General features: G+C 32.5%; 1 protein-coding gene across 3 annotated transcripts in view; it reads right to left on the reverse strand.

The window, feature by feature from the left end:
* Nucleotides 1-19,824, reverse strand: part of LOC114340514 (vascular endothelial growth factor receptor 1) — a 194,871-nt gene that overhangs the window by 103,142 nt on the left and 71,905 nt on the right. For all 3 annotated transcript variants that reach the window (XM_050653312.1, XM_050653313.1, XM_050653304.1), the window contains exon 3: nt 1,217-1,415. In XM_050653312.1, the coding sequence (XP_050509269.1) occupies nt 1,217-1,415 (199 nt within the window). The remainder of the gene's footprint in view (nt 1-1,216; nt 1,416-19,824) is intronic.

Genomic DNA, 19,824 nt, shown 5'->3' on the forward strand with positions numbered 1-19,824 from the left:
TGACTGTTAGATTTCCGCATATCTCTTGTGCCTTCTTCATTATTACTTCTTTAAATTTTTTCCATTTTTCCTCCATATCCATTTCTATTTTCTTTCTCTCCTCCATTTTGAACTCCTTATCAGTTTCTTCTTGATATATCCTTTTCTTTTGTTCATCTTTTAGCTTTTTTATTGCTATTCTGCTGTATTCTATCTGTTCTTGGTGTACCTTGGTGAAACTTTTTGTAAAAACAGAAATAAAGCTTTTTTAAACACTTTAAAAAAGTTATAATGGGTTTTTCCCAAAAAGTGCTTAATTTTTTGGATATTTCACGTCGAAATATTCTATTTGAAATTTGGTGAATATTAATCTATTTTTCATTGGCTATAACTCTAGTTTTGCGAGATCCAGAGACCTGACGCGTACACAATTTTTTTTACTTTTTTATAGGCTATATTTTCGCTAAGAACGTATTTTTCGACAAAATACTTACTTTTTGAGTTATTTGCGAAAAACCGTGTAAAAATGTGGTTATTTTGTTGAAAAATGAACATATTCACTCGCAAATAACTCGAAAAGTGTTGACTTGGCGAAAAAGCTCTATAGAACAAAAGTTACTTAAAATTAGTCAGTTTACCCATTTCCCGACTTATTTTGGACATATATTTTTTCACCCCCAATAGGGGGTGAAAGTCACCCCCACGGCAAAAGCACACATCGGCACAATATCACTTTTTTTCTTTGACATGTAAGCTATACGTATGCCAAATTTCATGTCAATCCAAGCGGTTTTTTAAAATTTAGAGCAAAAACCGTGAAAGAATGGACCATTACGACGATTACGACTTTTTGAATCGTTGTATCTCAAAAACGGTGGTTCTTAGAAAAAAAAGTAATAAGATATTTTTTATAGATAATTACCCATTCTACATTTTTTGTCAGAACTAATTTTATGATAAAACTTACCATTTCGCTGAAAATCGCTAAAAACTATATTTGGTGACCTTTGACCCCGCGTAAATTTTTTGCTCGGGTCGGATTTATAAGGACTTTTTAGATTTCATTTATGATGGTATTTTGAACAATCCTGCCAATTTTCAGCTTGATGGTAATTTTTCTAACCTCGGATGTGTAAGTTGACCGGAGTATAAATCTAGTTTATATCTTCATAGTTATACCCCAATAGACAATCATTTGGTGATTTTGCAATATAATATGAAATATGTTACTACTTACCATTTACAAATAGATATACTTTATTACTGTCTGAATCTTCGTCCGCTATATCTTGACCATCCTGAAAGTGGCAGCTATAGAACCCTACAAATGGGTACGACATATTGTATAATTTAAGACGAGAGCCATATTTGTACATAGGGTTGTTCGCTTTCTCCGCTTTGATCGTATGTGTTGTCCATTTTTGCTTAACTGGATCCTGAAATGAACCAACAAAAATAAGCGTTAAAGAAAGTCAATCAAGTTGGAGAAAAGCTAAAGGAAATCAAAGCAAGAGCCCTCAAGGAAGGTATTAGATCCGGTCCTCTACCTGTTATACACATACGACATATGTGAACTAGAAAATGATACTATAGCCATATTTGCCGATGATACTGCTATCCTAACAGTAGGTAGTACCACCGAAGAAGCAGCAGAAAAATTACGGTTGTCAATAAATAAAATTCACATGCCCAACAATATGATGGTCAACAAAATGATGCCCAAATACCACAGTAAGCATCTTTCGCAAAATACTTAGGTATTACACTTTATGCAAGACTTTACTGGAAGTGGAAAATCCATATTAAAAAGAAGAGAAGAGAACTAGGTATCCCTTACAAGAAAATGTATTGGCTGATGGGAAAAATCTCAGCATTGTCCATACATACTGAGACCAGTATAGACGTTTGGTTACCAAGCCTGGGGTTGTACCAATTCAAGTAATATCCAGATCATCCAGAGATTCCAGAATAAAGTGTTAAGGAACATCGTTGATGCTCTTTAGTATATCAGAAATGTCGACATCCACAAAGACCTTGAGATGGAGGATGTAGATAAAGTTATCAAGAAGATGGCAGGTAGTTACGAACGACTCCATATTCATGTAAACATCGAGGCACTCCAGCCCCTCGATAATCAAGGGCGGATCCAGGACCGATTTTCGGGAGGGGCCATAAACTTTTTTTTGGACGGAGTACCAGAAGTACGGGGGTAATTTTTAAAAATTAGGGTTACAATGGTGAGTTTTAACTCACTTTTCACACACTTTGAGAAGTGCCTTAAAACTCACCATGCCTGCCATAGTACCGATTCCTACACATTTCTTCGGATCCAAGTGCAGTTCTTTCAACAAGTTTAATACTATTTTTTCCAATGCTTCTCCTGCCAGGACTTGTTCTGTCCCTCTTTCTTGATTTTCACTAATTAATTTTAGGTTCACTTATTCTTAGCGTCAATGAATTTGACAAGTCTTCACGAATGTTGTTATTGTGTATGTATCCCAAATTTAGAGAAAGCTGTTCCACGTGGGATACGTCAGTCGTTTCGTCAAATATTATTTGTTCAATTATTTCTTCACACAACATGTTATTAATTGATTTTGAGTGCTGCTACTAATGCATGTTGCTCAGGAAGATGCTGTAGATAGGTGTTCTTTTATCTCTTATCTCCTGATGCGAGTTTAAACCTTAACACTGTGGTGCTAAGGAAAAACCCGATATGTCAAAAAACGTGATTTTGCAGCAGATGAGTTTAAAAGTTCGCAGTGTTGTTGTAATAGTGGACATATAGGAAACAATTTTATTATCTACTGGTTAAATGGATGCGTTTAGCCATGTAGGGTTTTGTCATCACATTCTTCATCGCTCAATGTACATATTGGCATTAAAAACGAAAAATCGATAATTTTTGACATATCGGGTTTTTCCTTAGTACCATAGCAATTCCCCTCATTCCTAGGTCCAGCATCTTCGTCCAGAAGCATAAGGCCATCATCACGATGGTCTCTTAGCCAGGCTGCACATCAAAGAAACATGAAACGTAAATCACGTTTCATGGAAATAAAACACTGCTAAACAAATATACGTCCGGCCATTTATGAAACTTTCCGAAAATAAAAATGTGTTATGAGCATGAATCACACTCGTTTCATTGGTAGGCGGACTTCAAGATTTGTTTAGCCGTGTTTAATTTTCATGAAACGTGTTTTACGTTTCATGTTTTTCGTTTCATGTTTCGTTGGTGTGCGGCTTGCCTTAGAGGAATATTTTGTCGACCTAAGAACACTATAGACTCTACTATTAGTCGTAGTCTTTCTTTATTTTTTGTTTCTGTTTAGACCTCTGAGAGTCTATCTGATTAATGACTGACTTTTGAGGGTTGCGATAACTTTTTAGAAAATCCAGCTCAACCTGAACGCACTCCTTGTTTTATAATGTTTTTTCATGGGTTTATATGACTCCGTCTTTGCTCATGAATTTGGCGAAAGATGTTAAAGGTTGCGTGACAAGGCTTTGGGCTGTCATCCCGTTATTGTGACCATATTTTTCATTAGAAAAATGAAACGCAATATTTGTAAAACAATTCCTTTTGACTGTGCGAAAATACCAACCAACTCCTTTGTTCTAAGTGCTAGTGACCCAAGTAACGCTTCACTTCTTTTTTTTATTCTTAGTGTGTATAAAATATGGAAATTTATATTTTGATGGCTGTCGTTGTAACAATTGGCACTCTGTAAAATTATCAACATTTTGATTTATAAAAAACCCAAAAGTCATTTTTGAAGCTTCTCCGTTACTTCTATTTTTCAATTCTAGTCCAGAAAACGTATTTATCCCCTGTTTTGTACATTATACAGGGTGTCCCGAAAAGATTGGTCATAAATTATACCACAGATTCTGGGGTCAAAAATAGGTTGATTAAACCTCACTTACCTATATACAATAGTGCTCACAAAAAAAGTTACAGCCCTTTGAATTTACAAAATGAAAATCGATTTTTTTTAATAAATCGAAAACTCCTAGAGGTTTTTTATTGAAAATAGACATGAGAAATCTTTATCGTAGCAACATCTTAAAAAAAAATTATAGTGAAATTTGTATACCCCATAAAAATTTTATGGGGGTTTTGTTCCCTTAAACCCGCCCAAACTTTTATGTACGTTCCAATTAAATTATTATTGTGGCACCATTAGTTAAACACAATATTTTTAAAACTTTTTTGCCTCTTAGTACTTTTTTGATAAGCCAGTGTTTATCGAGATATTTTGAATATGTTTCGAATCCACCACCTATTTGTATATGGTTAAGTATGATTATAGACACCTGTTAATAATCTGAAAATTTATTTATAACTTAAATTTTTTGGTATATTTTGAAAAAGAAGCCACATCTCGATAACAGTTGACTTATCAAAAAAAGACTAAGAGACAAAAAAGTTTTAAAAACACTGTGTTTAACTAATGGTACCACAATAATAGTTTAATTGGAACGTACACAAACATTTGCCGGGTTTAAAGGAACAAAACCCCCATAAATTTTTTATGTAAATATAGTAAAAAAGTAGCCGCATCTCGATAAAAACTGGCTTATCGAAAAAATACTAAGAGGCAAAAAAGTTTTAAAAACGTTGTGTTCAACTAACGGTACCACAATAATGAATTAATTGAAACGTACACAAAAGTTTGGGGGGGTTCAAGGGAACAAAATCCCCATAAATTTTTTATGGGGTGGACAAATTTCACTATAATTTGGTTTTAAGGTGGGCCTATTATAAGAATTATACATGCCCGTTCTCAATAAAAAATCTTTGAGAGTTTTCGATATATTGAAAAAAATCGATTTTCATTTTGTAACTTCAAAGGGCTGTAACTATTTTTATGAGCACATTTGTACTAAGGTAAGTTAGGTTCAATCGAACTATTTTTCAACCCAGAATGTGTGGTATAATTTATGACCATTCTTTTCGGGACACCCTGTATATGTGTTTGAAATTAAAAACATTTAAACTGCAAATATTTAAATTTATATTATTCTAAATTCTCGTAGGGGGCCATGGCCCCCATGGCCCCCTCCCTGGATCCGCTCTTGTCGATAATACTGGGCTAGAAAGAAGACTCAAACGAAGAAAAGCATTTGAATTAGTATAAAGTGTTAACTAAACTAAACGAAAGTGTACACTTGAGAATGTTCTATGAAATATATTTATTAGTTATCAGCTGATATTATTTAATACTTCAAATGGCATTTAAAGCATTTGGTATTAAATACACAATAAGATTTAGTCCAGAGAAATAAGATTTTCTCGTGACACAACCCCCTCCAGGCCGAAACCAAATTTTTTGAGTAGTATAGACATATATATTAATAACCTATATGTTTCCTGCAGCCGATTTTTATGATATACATAGCTATAAACCAATGAAGATAAAAAAACACTTTTTCGCTTTTTTCGTCTATTACTAAAAAGTGACGCATTTTAAACAAATTTGAGAGTAAGAGGCTGATAAATCATAAAAAAAACTTCAATATGGCGTTCACTGCATATGTCTATCCTTACTTGTTGCTTAGAAAATTGCAAAATAATTCATAAATTTTGAGATTTTATAAATGTTCATAACTTATGTAAAAATTAAGTTAGAACTTTCTTATTACAAAAAATGCTGAGACTTCTGGTGCTTAAATCATATTCTAAATTTCAAAGCAATTGGTCAAATAGTTTAAAAGTTATTTAATTTGTTTATCCCAAATTAATTTTTTTTGCAACACTATAAGTCAGAAAACGATGAGGTTACAATAATACTTCGGACAGTTTATGAAAGAAGAAGATTTATGCTATTAACTTAATTTAAAAAAAGTGACAAAAAATAATTATAAATAGTATAAAATTATTTTCCAAAAACATGTCGATTTTTGGCTTATAAACAATTAGAATAACTTTTTAACCGTTACCCGTAGAAAAATTTTTTTTCCATATTTAGAAAAGACTACATTTTTATACACATTTACAAAGAAAAGCAATTGTCCTACGATAATTAGGGACAAAGTTAGCCCCCTTCTTTTTTTAATTCACGGCAGCTTTGTTTATAACAATTAAGAAATAAAATTAGCCGCATTTGAAAAAACATACTTCAAAGTTTTAACGTACCAAGTATACAAAAGATTTCCTTTTAAGGAAATCGTCCACAATAGTCCTGTCGCCAGGGGGGGTACAACGGCCTCGTTAATTCAGATGGACTTACCCAAGTTTTTTTTATGTATTTTGACCCGTAGAACACGAATTTTTTGGGTAACAGTTGATCCGGATGTCGATAAGATTGTTATAGACCAAGAACTTGAGGAATCAAATAACAGCGATTTTTGGCAAAACAAAACAATATTTTGTATTTTTTGGGTCATTTTAAGCAAAAAATATTTCTACAAGTTTTTTAGTAGGATGCACAGTTTTCGAGATAAACGCGGTTGAACTTTGAAAAAATCGAAAAACTGCAATTTTTAAACCCGAATAACTTTTGATTAAAAAATAAAATAGCAATTCTGCTAAGCGCCTTTGAAAGTTCAAGTCAAATTATGTCGGTTTTGATTATTTGCATTGCTAAAAATTTATTGTGTTATTGTTAAACAAAGCTACAAACAACTAGTGCGTGAGTGATGTTTCTATGATTTCTCATTTAAAATCGAACGAGTAGGTAGAATAGGTACTAGTGCAATCAAGACTATTTCTACGTTACATGCGTTAAAACGCATGTAAAAGCACGGGAAACCCTACGTGTTTATAGCTTTGTTAAACAATAAAAAAATAAATTTTTACCAATGCAAATAATCAAAACCGATATAATTTGACTTAAACTTTCAAATGCGGTAAGCAGACTTGCTATTTTATTTTTTAATCAAAAGTTATTCGGGTTCAAAAATTGCAATTTTTCGATTTTTTTAAAGTTCAACCGCGTTTATCTCGAAAACTGTGCATCCTACGAAAAAACTTGTAGAAATATTTTTTACTTAAAATGGCCCAAAAAATACAAAATATTGTTTTGTTTTGCCAAAAATCGCTGTTATTTGATTCCTCAAGTTCTTGGTCTATAACAATCTTATCGACATTCGGATCAACTGTTACCCAAAAAATTCGTGTTCTACGGGTCAAAATACATAAAAAAAACTTGAGTAAGTCCATCTGAATTAACGAGGCCGTTGTACCCCCCCTGGCGACAGGACTACAAAGCTTAAAAATGTGGCCCTTAAAATCGACCGGCGTTGAAACTTGGGATAGCGATGAGAGGGGGGAAGGAGCTGTTAACTGTATCTCTGCTTCTCGATTATTTATTTCGTTGTTTCTTTTTTTAATTTGTATGTACTTTTTACGTACATTACGAATATGCGTTATTTAAATAAACTAATTGTTATATACACCATCAAATTTGTTTAAACAATATTTTTTAAATTTTTTTAATATTATTTGATGTAACTTTTATTGTAAAACGTACATATTAGTTAAACAGGGCGTAACAAAAATACAGGTCATAAATTAAATCACATATTCTGGGACCAAAAATAGATCGATTGGTCCTAACTTACCTTAATACAAATGTGCACATAAAAAAAGTTATAGCCCTTTGAAGTTACAAAGTGAAAATCGATTTTTTCCAATATATCGAGAACTATTAGAGATTTTTTATTGAAAATGGACATGTATCATTCTTATGACAGGAACATCTTAAAGAAAAATTATAGTGAAATTTTTGCATCCCATAAAAATTTTATGGGGGTTTTGTTCCCTTAAACCCCCCAAACTTTTGTGTACAACCCAATTAAATTATTATTGTGGTACCATTAGTTAAACTCACTGTTTTTAAAACTATTTTGCCTCTTAGTATTTTTTCGATAAGGCAGTTTTTATCGAGTTGCGGCTTCTTTTTAATATGTTTACATAAAAATGTTGTGGGGGTTTTTTCCTTTACACCCCCCAAATGTTTGTGTACGTTCCAATTGAACTATTACTGCGGTACCATTTTAGTTAAACACAATGTTTCTAAAACTTTTTTGTTTCTTAGTATTTTTTCGATAAGGCACCTTTTATCAAGATGTGGCTTCTTTTTTAATATGGTTCAAAATATGCCTAAAAATGTAAATTATAAATAATAAATTTTCATGCGATTACCAAACCAAGTCTTCATAATCGTACTTAACCATATTATACAAATATATGATGGATTTGAAGAATATTTAAAATATCTCAATAAAAACTGACTTTTCGAAAAAGTACTAAGAGGCAAAAAAGTTTTAAAAACATTGTGTTTAACTAATAGTACCGCATTAATAATTTAATTGGAACGAACACAAAAGTTTGAGGGGGTTTAAAGGAACAAAACCCCCATAAAATTTTTATGGGGTGTAAAAATTTTACTATAATTTTTTTGTAAGATGCTCCTGCCATAAAAATACCACATGTCTATTTTCAATAAAAAATCTCTTCTATATATTGGACAAAATCGATTTTCATTTTGTAAATTCACAGGGCTGTAACTTTTTTTATGTGCATATTTATACTAAGGTAAGTTAGGTTCAATTGAACTATTTTTGGTCCCAGAATATGCGATTATATTTATGACCTGTATTTTTGTTACACCCTGTAATTATTATATTACTAATCCTATTCAATTATTCCTAAATCTAAAATTGGCCTATAATATTAAATTGAAAATAAAAAATCTCAAATAAACTAGGATTTATTTCTTGATAAACATGCTACTTGATCAACGAAAAATGAAATGTAACAAAATTAGAGAGAGGATAAAAATAACAAAATTATTTTCAGAAATTTTCTACAATATTGTAATAATTGTATCTTACAACATTGAAAGTTATAATTTTAAGATTGCAAACAAACAAAAATTAAGATATTTCATACATTTTGGTATGATAGCAAGACTATTACAATAAAATTAAAGGAGGTTTATCTAGGAATACTTGTATTTTTATGAAAAACGTAACAATTATCAGTTACTCATTTATTATAAGTTTTTGTAAAGTCAAGTGCATATGATCCACTCCTATGATTGCCAACAAAGTCATTCTAAAAATATCGTAAAAGAATTTCCAAAAATTGTTTACACAATTTACATAGGTAATTAAATAACCAATTTATTAACAAAAAACATATCCGTAACGTACGCAAAGAGTACAGACAGATTAAAAAAAGAAACTCCAAAATAGATAATAGAGAAAGATTGAGGTTTTCATAATCGAAGTCCATAAACTATTTATATCTCTGTACTAACATGTACTCTGTGCAACCAGTTTTGCAAGAGCAGATAGTTTATTTTAATAAAATATCTGATATAAAGAAGATCTGTTGATCGGATCGGCACTAACGGTTCTTAGCTTAATTTCCAACCCCAATCAATTACGTTTATCTCTTTTTTGGTGGTTCTGTAACTTAAGTTTTTCATTTATCTAATAGCATGTTTACTAAAAAAATAAAACCTAGTTTATTTGAGATTTTCTGGTTTCCATAGACCAATACTATTTTTAGAAACCATCGAATGGGATAATTTGTTTTTTCATACTTTAAATTATTACTAAGTTTAATAAAAAACTATGTATTATTATATTACTCATGAATATGTATGTTTTGTGATTAAAATTACTTCAAATTTTATTAAAAAAAATTGAAAAAAAAATTGTTTAAACAAATTTGATGGTGTATGTAACAATTAATGTATTTAAATAATGCATACTCGTACTGTACGCAAAAAGTACATACAAATTAAAAAAAAGAAACGTAGAAATTCATAGGCGAGAACAAGAGATACAGCTAACATTTCCTTCCCCCTTCTCATCGATCTCCCAAGTTTCGAGGCCGGCCGATTTTAAGGGTCACATTTTGAAGCTTTGTGGACGATTTGTTTAAAAGTATATATTTTTTATATTTGGTACATTAAAACTCTGAAGTATGTTCTTTCCAATGTGACTGATTTCATTTCGTAATTGTTATAAAGAAAGCTCCTGTGAATTAAAAAATGGGGGGCGACAACTTCGTCCCTAATTGTCCTAGGACAATTTTTTCTTTTTTTAAATTTGTATAAAAATTCAGTATTTCTAAATGTGAAAAAATAATTTTTCTACGGGTAATGGTTAAAAAGATATTCTAATTGTTTATAAGCAAAAGATCGACATGTTCTTGCAAAATAATTTTGCGATACTTAGAATTATTTTTTGTCATTCTTTTTTAATTAAGTGATTAGTAAAAATCTTCTTCTTTCATAAACTATCCAAAGTACTACTGTAACTTCATCATTTTCTGACTTATAGTGTTACAAAAAAAAATAATTTGGGATAAACAAATTAAATAACTTTTAAACTAGTTGACCAATTGTTATGAAATTTAGTGTATAATTTAAGCACCAGAAGTCCCAGCAATCCGTGTAATAAGAGGATTATAAGTTCATTTTTACATAAGTTATGAATATTTATAAAAACTCAAAATTTATGAATTATTTTGCAATTTTCTAAGCAACCAATAAGGATAGACATATTCAGCGGGAGCCATATTGAAGTCTTTTATATGGTTTATGAGTTTATTACTTCCAAATTTGTTGAAAATGCTTAGCCATTTGGCAATAAACGAAAAAAGCGAAAATTTAGCGTTTTTTGATCTTCAATTGTTTATAACTATGTATATCATCAAAATCGGCTGCAGGAAACATACAGGTAATTATTATAGATGTCCACACTACTCAAAAAATTTGGTTTCGGCCTGGAGGGGGTTGTGTCAACAACAGGCTATTTTTTTTTCCTTATTTCTCTGAACTAATTGTTAAGTACTCTAAATGATCGTTGGGGAAAACAACACTTATCTCAGCTTATGGTAAAAAGTTATGACCGAAAAATAATATAAGGCGCACTTAAAAATACCGTTGAGAAGTAACTGTCAAAAAAATCTAAACGTGGTGGGAGACTAAGCCAAGCCGCACACCAAAGAAACATGAAACGTAAAACATGAAACATGAAACGAAAAACATGTTTCATGAAAAGAAAACACTGCTAAACAAACCTCAAAGTCCGCCTACCAATGAAACGAGTGTGATTCATGCTCATGACACATTTTTATTTTCGGAGAGTTTCATAAATGGCCGGACATATATTTGTTTAGCAGTGGTTTATTTCCATGAAACGTAATTTACGTTTCATGTTTCTTTGATGTGCGGCCTGCCTTAGGGTGAGGGTTAAGTCGACTTTCGTAACTTTACCGAAAAAAGCTAAGGCTACGGCTCCACGGGCTGGAAATTGACGCTAGCAGTAGCCGCAAAACGAACTTAAGGTTCCGCAGAACGGAATAGGAATAGCCGAACTGTACCGACTACAGGACTTGTGCGTAGTCGGTTCAGTTCGGCTATTCCCATTCCGTTCCGCGGAACCTTAAGTTCATTTTGCGGCTACTGCTAGCGTCAATTTCCAGCCCGTGGAACCGTAGCCTTAGGCTAGAGAATGTTGCAACCACCGACGCATCAGCTTAATGAGCCACACTCTAAAAATATTCTTAAAATTTATAGATGTAAGTATTTTCAGAAAACAGGAGCAAGATTAACACTTAGTTAGGCTTCAAAAACTCAAATGGTGCAACAGAAACCTTGTTTGCCCTTAATGTATTTGCGCAAAGTTGTATGGATGTTAACCAACCTCTTTACAGCTGTTTCCTTGATTACAAAAAGGCATTTGACAAAGCCCTATATACCTAATCGCCTCTTACAGCTGTTTCAAGATAAAAATTTTGATATGAAAGATATCAAACAGTAATATCAAACATTTACTTCAATTAAGTTGTATTTGTAAAGGTTGGTAACGAACTATCAGAAGAAATAAAACTACAATGAGAGGTAATGCCAGGGCAGGATTTATATATGGGTTAAATGGGCTGGGGCGGCACAATTCAGGGGACGGCAAATATTTTGGTAAAAAAGTAAAAAATGGCGGTAGGAGGGAGGCAAATTTTGGATAGCCCAGTAAAAACTAACATTAACAAAATTACAGTAAGACACCAAATTTTTATGAAGTGCCGAAAATTCATAAAGCGAACATACCACTTAGACCCATTTGTAGTACCATCAATTCACCTTGTAGTGAACTATCAAAATTTTTATTAAACATTATAAAACCATTTGCTAATAATAATAACACATTTATAAAAAATTCTCAACATTTTTTAAACAAATTATCAACTATTGAATTTAATCCAAATAATATTTTAGAAAGTTTTGACCTAAACAGTTTATTTACAAATGTGCCATTAGATAAAACTTTAAACATAATCAAAACGAAATTAGAGACTGATAATACATTGACAACTAGGACAAGACTATGTATCAGCTATAATGGAGTTATTGACATTATGTACTAATAATACCTTTTTAACTAAATAATGAATTCTATAAACAAAATTTTGGTCTAGCAATGGGCTCTTCTTTATCTCCATTATTGGCTAATACATTTATGGAGGATTTCTAAATTGATATCATTTCTAAACAAAATTTAAAACACACAGTATGGTGGATATATGTAGATGATGTGTCTGCAATATGGCCTCATAGATCAGAATTGTTGGATACATTCCTAAATATTATAAACGATATAGAAGAGACAATAAATAAAATTTACAATGGAAAAGGAAAGGCAGTGGGATGCGGTTTGTCTCTACTTACTGCAGTCGCTGTGTGAGATGCTCTGGGTAGTTGCAACTCTGGAATGTTGGGAATGTTTAATTAGAATTAATTACTGCGAAAAAAGTAAAAAGGCAGTGGGATGCGGTTTGTCTCTACTTACTGCAGTCGCTGTGTGAGATGCTCTGGGTAGTTGCAACTCTGGAATGTTGGGAATGTTTAATTATGATTAATTACTGCGAAAAAAGTAAAAAGGCAGTGGGATGCGGTTTGTCTCTACTTACTGCAGTCGCTGTGTGAGATGCTCTGGGTAGGTTGCAACTCTGGAATGTTGGGAATGTTTAATTATGATTAATTACTGCGAAAAAAGTAAAAAGGCAGTGGGATGCGGTTTGTCTCTACTTACTGCAGTCGCTGTGTGAGATGCTCTGGGTAGTTGCAACTCTGAAATGTTGGAAATGTTTAATTATGATTAATTACTGCGAAAAAAGTAATAAGGCAGTGGGATGCGGTTTGTCTCTACTTACTGCAGTCGCTGTGTGAGATGCTCTGGGTAGTTGCAACTCTGGAATGTTGGGAATGTTTAATTATGATTAATTACTGCGAAAAAAGTAAAAAGGCAGTGGGATGCGGTTTGTCTCTACTTACTGCAGTCGCTGTGTGAGATGCTCTGGGTAGTTGCAACTCTGGAATGTTGGGAATGTTTAATTATGATTAATTACTGCGAAAAAAGTAAAAAGGCAGTGGGATGCGGTTTGTCTCTACTTACTGCAGTCGCTGTGTGAGATGCTCTGGGTAGTTGCAACTCTGGAATGTTGGGAATGTTTAATTATGATTAATTACTGCGAAAAGAGTAAAAAGGCAGTGGAATGCGGTTTATCTCTACTTACTGCAGTCGCTGTGTGAGATGCTCTGGGTAGTTGCAACTCTAGAATGTTGGGAATGTTTAATTATGATTAATTACTGCGAAAAAAGTAAAAAGGCAGTGGGATGCGGTTTGTCTCTACTTACTGCAGTCGCTGTGTGAGATGCTCTGGGTAGTTGCAACTCTGGAATGTTGGGAATGTTTAATTATGATTAATTACTGCGAAAAAAGTAAAAAGGCAGCAGGGTTGGAAAAAACAAGGGTTTTTTTTTAGCCCAACCCGACGGGTTTTTTTGGGCTTTTTAGGGTTTTTTTCGGGTTTTTTCGGGTTTTTTTTGGGGATTTTCAGTTTTTTATTTAGATTTGATATATAGTTTCTGCTCTATCAAAAGTTTTACAAAAATTATGAATTTTATTGCAAAAATAATAAAATAACAAAATATGCTTACAAAATAAAGCAACTTGACATAAATAAATACATTTGGCATCACTGGCCATCAGTGCATCAGCACCTGCACTACGTCATTTGCCTCCACGCCAACAGCCGGATAATGGGGAATCACCGATATTTCTTCGGGGATTTATTTATATTATTTATTCAACCATTTCACCTTTTTGCAAATACTATGGATCCCAAATACATAGGAAGACGACTTACAGGGGAAGAAGAGGAAGCAGTTGAACAATGGGTTGCATCGAATCTTTCTGATGAGTTTTTGGCAGTGATGTTATCATTCAAGATTAAGGATACAGATATGTTCCCCGCAACACTTTTCAAAGAAGAACTTGTCAAAAAATTCTCAACAAAGAAATGGTGGAAGCTGATATCAATAAAAAATAAAAAAACAAATAGAATACCAGATGAATTTTGTAATATGTTATCTTTGTTCTCATGTCTAGCTTCATCTGCATCTATTGAGCGGATTTTTTCTTCATATGGATTAATACGGACTAAGCTTCGCAACAGATTAGGTGCCGATAGAGCTGCAAACTTGGTAAAAATATATAATCATTTAAGAACCGAGTCCTCGTCCTCGACCGAGTCTAACGAATAACGAATGGGAATTGGGAATGTGACAAAAATACAGATTCTGATTTTCCTGATAACTAATATGCTTTGCTGATGCTTTGTTTAACAAGAAACTTGTTTATTTTTTTATTTGTCTATATACCATGTTTAAAATAAGTGTTTTATTAGTTTAGTTTCAGTTTCTCTCGTTTTGTATTCACCTACTACTTACTTCATGGTATTTATGCTAGTTTTTGTTTTTATTCAGAAATAAATATATGTATATGATGTTATCAATGACGTTCATTCAACTGAAAATTTGCTATTTTTGAAAAAACCCCAAAAAACCCAATAATAGTGGGTTTTATCAATTGAAAAAACCCGAGAAAACCCACTGGGTTTTATAAGATGGGGAAATTCTATGCCAACCCTGAAAAGGAAAATAATAACACCCTGCCGTTCCTCGATGTTTTAGTCTCAAAGAAGGATACTGGATATGAGACTCAAGTGTATAGAAAACCAAAACATACCAACAGATATCTCAATTACAAATCAAATCACAACATCAACGTTAAAAAGGGAATCATTAAATCATTATGTGATAGAGCCAAAATTACTTGTTCTAACGAAAATTTATTTTTTAAAGAAAAACAATTGTTAACACCTGTTTTATTAAAAAATTATTATCCTTTATCGTTTATAATGGTAGGGGAGCAAAGTATGCTAAATGTGCAGTCACTCGAGCGCTTTGGGGACCTACTGGGTTGTGATTATTAGGTCCTAAAACCAAAAAAAGTTAAGTAAAATTTTCCATTTTAGCGGGCGCTTGCCATTTTTTAATTTAATTTTCCATTTCCATTAATCGTTTTTTCCGAATATAGCGGCATCTATCCATAATTCGAAAAAATGTTTCGAATAAAAGTTGCTTATTTTTATGCAGAGAATTTAAATTTGCAATAAAAAATGGGGGCTCCCATTTAAGATTTTAAAGTAACCCCCCACCCCTCCTCCGTGGGGGGTCGCGTTTGGTACCATTCGATATATTTTTCAAAAATATTAAATAAGTGTATTTTGCAGTTTTTCGATCTGATGTTTATTTTACTAAATAACGCGGGATTTGTATTTAAAATTTAAAATTTACCCCCCACCCCTCTCTGTGAGGGGTCGTGTTTGATATCTATCGATAGATTTTTGAAAAATATTGAACGTGTAGTTTTTAGTTTTTCGATCTGACTTTCGTTTCGCGAAATATTCGCCTTTTTCTTGTGAAAATTTGTGACTCACCAATTCCCTTACGCCCCGCTCATATCGTCAGATTTTTTAAATATACACTGTTTTGCATGTACTTAACTTACCTTATCTTAATCTGACAATTTCGAGTATTTTTAAGGATAGATTTTTTTTTTCGGGCCCCCCTAAACGAACTCCCCTGTGTTAAGAGCCAATATATGGCGGAGGTACATCTGCAGGGTACCACGTTTCTCCCCATATGATAATCTGACGCGCTCGAGTAACTGCAAAAATCCCCGCTTGGGCTCCCCTACCATAAATAAGGAATTGTCAATATTGGATCGAATGGAACAGAACAACTTAAAACGGGATCCTACAACTTTCACAAGAAATAATACGAGGAAAATATCAATACCATATAAAAGGACTATCCGAGAAACTTAAAACAATAGGAAATAAATTCAACATTTCAACAACATTCAAAATAACACACACATTGAGATCTATTCTATCTAAAACTAAACCTAACAATGAACAAGACAGAACAAATAATTGCATTTATAGAATACTTTTTGAATGCGAATAATTTTATTTAGGTGAAACGTCAAGACCATTAAACGTTAGAATAAGTGAACATCAATCTTATATTAAAAATAGAGAATTTGATAGATCTCAAATATGTCAACACACATGGGATAACGAACATAGGGTTCAGTGGAGAGATTCAAGTATAGTCCTGAAAGAAACAGAGAGTAAAAAGAGAAAAATCAAAAAAGCGGCTCTAATTATGCTAAACGAAACCAATTGTGTTGCAAATTCCTCGGTAGAATGCAGTAGGATGTAGTTACCCATACTGAAAAAGGAAGTCAATAAAAAGAAAATATCACGATTAGTAAGTCAATAACATATCAAGTTAGTACTTATTTTATATTTTAATTTTACTTATATATCTATGTATTATTAATATTATAATTTAAATAACATACATATATTAAAGTCAGAATTTGGTATTAGTTTTGAGAGTAAACTAAAAGTAAGACCAAATACTTACGATGTCGGGATAGTATCACGAGGTTTTTTCCTAGTTTTCCCTCGTGATTTACTATGGAATCTCTAACACGAGAATTTTACTGTCACCGTTGCATTTGGTTGTCTTTTTAAAGACAGATCACATGCTATGATATTTTTCTGACGGATATTCTTAGGTTGAGGTGGATTTCATGTAATCGAATGAACTATCTTTCAGTAAAGTCGTCCCAGGAACGCAACTCATAAATATTGCCAATATCATTTTAAAGTCTTCTATTTTAAAATGTATGTGTCTGAATTGCCGATATAAATGACACAGACTAAATAAATTATTAGAAGAATTTTTTACTAAGCAACCACAATTTTGTTTAATTTAGTAGTGTTTTGTATTTTGAAAACGGCACCCGATTTGGGCGTCGAAACGTTAATAAAATTATTTTTATCGATTTAATTGTGGCTTATTCCCATCTAAATAGTTAATTATAAAAATGCCACAAGGAAATAGCTTCAGAACAACTGTATAAACAATTTGAGACAATGGTAAAATTGTAACTCCGATGAGCTGCTTAGAACAGCAATATCAAAGGTGAAGATACAGTGGACACAAGATAGGACATACAATGATATTTTGTAAAAAAAATGAATAGGTTAGTGAGATGAAATATATCACCGGCTCGCGACACAACACACCCATATGACAAATTTTCAGTTATTTTCACGATTAATAGCCCATTAGGTTACCACTGAGCTCAACATGCACTCATTTATAATTAAAATCAATTAGCAAAATGTGATTCTGTGTACCTGTCATTGATAATGTATATATTAACGTAAAAATATCTATTTAAAAATAGTTCGTGACTTTATTTCGAACATTTGAAGCTGGCACTCCCATAATCTTATACTAATTTTTTTTATAAGTGATTAATTATTAATGCGAGGGTCAGTATTTTAATTTCTTTATTACTCTCTTAAAAAAAAGTAAAATATAGTCTTGACAGTGGAAAAATACGCAATCTCCCAACTAATCATCCAAGGAAAGATTGAGCGCAAGAGAGGGGTAGGCCGCACACAAATGTCGTGGCTGCGAAATATAAAGAACTGGGCAGGCATAAATAAGAAATTAATTACCTGGGAGCCAAAATCGATTAAAATGGTCATCAAGAAGGGGAGATAAAGGCAAGAATAGCTAAAGGAAATGAAAAGTATGGAGCATTGCGCACATTAATGAAATCCAATACAGTCGGAAAAATGAAAGAATACCCATGCGTCATCGATGATATGCATACAGATCAAATCAAAAATTTCTAGTCAAATTCTAGAAATCTAGAAATCACAAAGTCTAAACCAAGTAAATACTGAAAATAAACGAATGTGACTACTACCCCAAAAGTTTGTGTGATGTTATTCTTTTTCTGATAATATACAGGGTGTCCAGAAACTCTACCGACAAACGAAGACAGGAGATTCCTCAAATAATTTTAAGATAATTTAACCCAATTCACCTAGTCCGAAAATGCTTCCTAAGCGAGCTAGAGCTCTTTGAAGATGGCGTCATGTCATTAGTTTTTCTTAAATACCTTCAGAACACTTCTATTTAGAAAAACGAAAATTGGTGTGCGTATTTACTTTCCAGAAATGAATCGATTCTATCCATTGCGAATTTCTAGTACCGGTCATAGGCGTCCGTTTTGGGTAGGGCAACGGTTATTTTATCGCCTAACTTTTTTGTCTTTAATTTTTAAGCATTTTTGACTCTTAATTATTAAATAGTGAGGTATTCTAGTACCAAAAGGTACTCTTACTTTAAGTCGATAGGATAAACCGTTTTCTAGAAAAATCGATTTGAAAATTTTTCGTTATTTGAAAGTCAAAAAAAAGATTCAAAAAAACACTATTTAGAAAGATGAAAACTGGTACATTTATTTATTTTACATAGATTAATCGATTTTAATAATGGCGAATTTCTAGTACCGGTCATAGGCGTCCGTTTTGAGTAGGTCAACAGTTATTTTATACCATAATTTTATTGTCTTTAATTTTTAAGTATTTTTGACAGTAGATTATTCAATTATGAGATATTCGAGTACTAAAAGTTACTTCTGCTTTAAGTTGGTAAAATATATCGTTTTTTTTTTAATTTTTTTCAATTTTTTTTTTCAAATTCCCACAACTAAAAACTTTCAAATCGATTTTTCTAGAAAACGGTGTGTCCTACCGACTTAAAGTAAGAGTACCTTTTAGTACTAGAATTCCTCATAATTTAATAATCCAGTATCAAAAATGCTTAAAAGTTGAAGACAAAAAGTTATGCGATAAAATAACCGTTGCCCTACCCAAAACGGACGCCTATGACCGGTACTAGAAATTCACAATGGATGGAATCGATTCATTACTGGAAAGTAAACATGTATACAAATTTTTGTTTTTCTAAATAGAAGCGTTCTGGAGGTATTTAAGAAAAACTAATTACATGGCGCCATCTTAAAAGAGCTCTAGCTCCCTTAGGAAGCATTTTCGGACTAGGTGAATTGGGTTAAATTGTCTTAAAATTATCTGAGGAATCTCCTGTCTTCGTTTGTCGGTAGAGTTTCTGGACACCCTGTATATTTATTGGTGATAAATGTGTTACTATTACTACCGCAATTAATTATTTGATTAGATTAATAATACAAAAATAATGAGTAAGCAAATATAGTATTATGAATTTCTCCATGTTAAAGTTGCCAGTGGACGTAATAGGGCAGTCAGTGAGGGTATTTGGCTCCGAATTCCATCCTACTACATCGATTTACTTGATATTTTCACAGTAACTAGGAAATAGCTCAAGAAACAAAGTCTACCCTATGCCGATGTGCGCTTTATCTTGGGGGTGGTTCCCACCCCTTCTCGGGGGGTGAAAAATGTTTTGGTTAAAATAGCCACGGAAGAGGCTAGAGAACCTAATTTTAAGCAAAAACTGTTCCATAATTATTTTTTGAAAACTCAATACTTTTTGAATTATTCGTGGTTGAAAATTAGCCATTAGCCAGAAATTTTTTGCAATACACCATTTTAAAGTA

This window comes from Diabrotica virgifera, chromosome 1 (genome assembly GCF_917563875.1).
Source record: "Diabrotica virgifera virgifera chromosome 1, PGI_DIABVI_V3a".
NCBI classification, from domain to species: Eukaryota; Metazoa; Arthropoda; class Insecta; order Coleoptera; family Chrysomelidae; genus Diabrotica; species Diabrotica virgifera.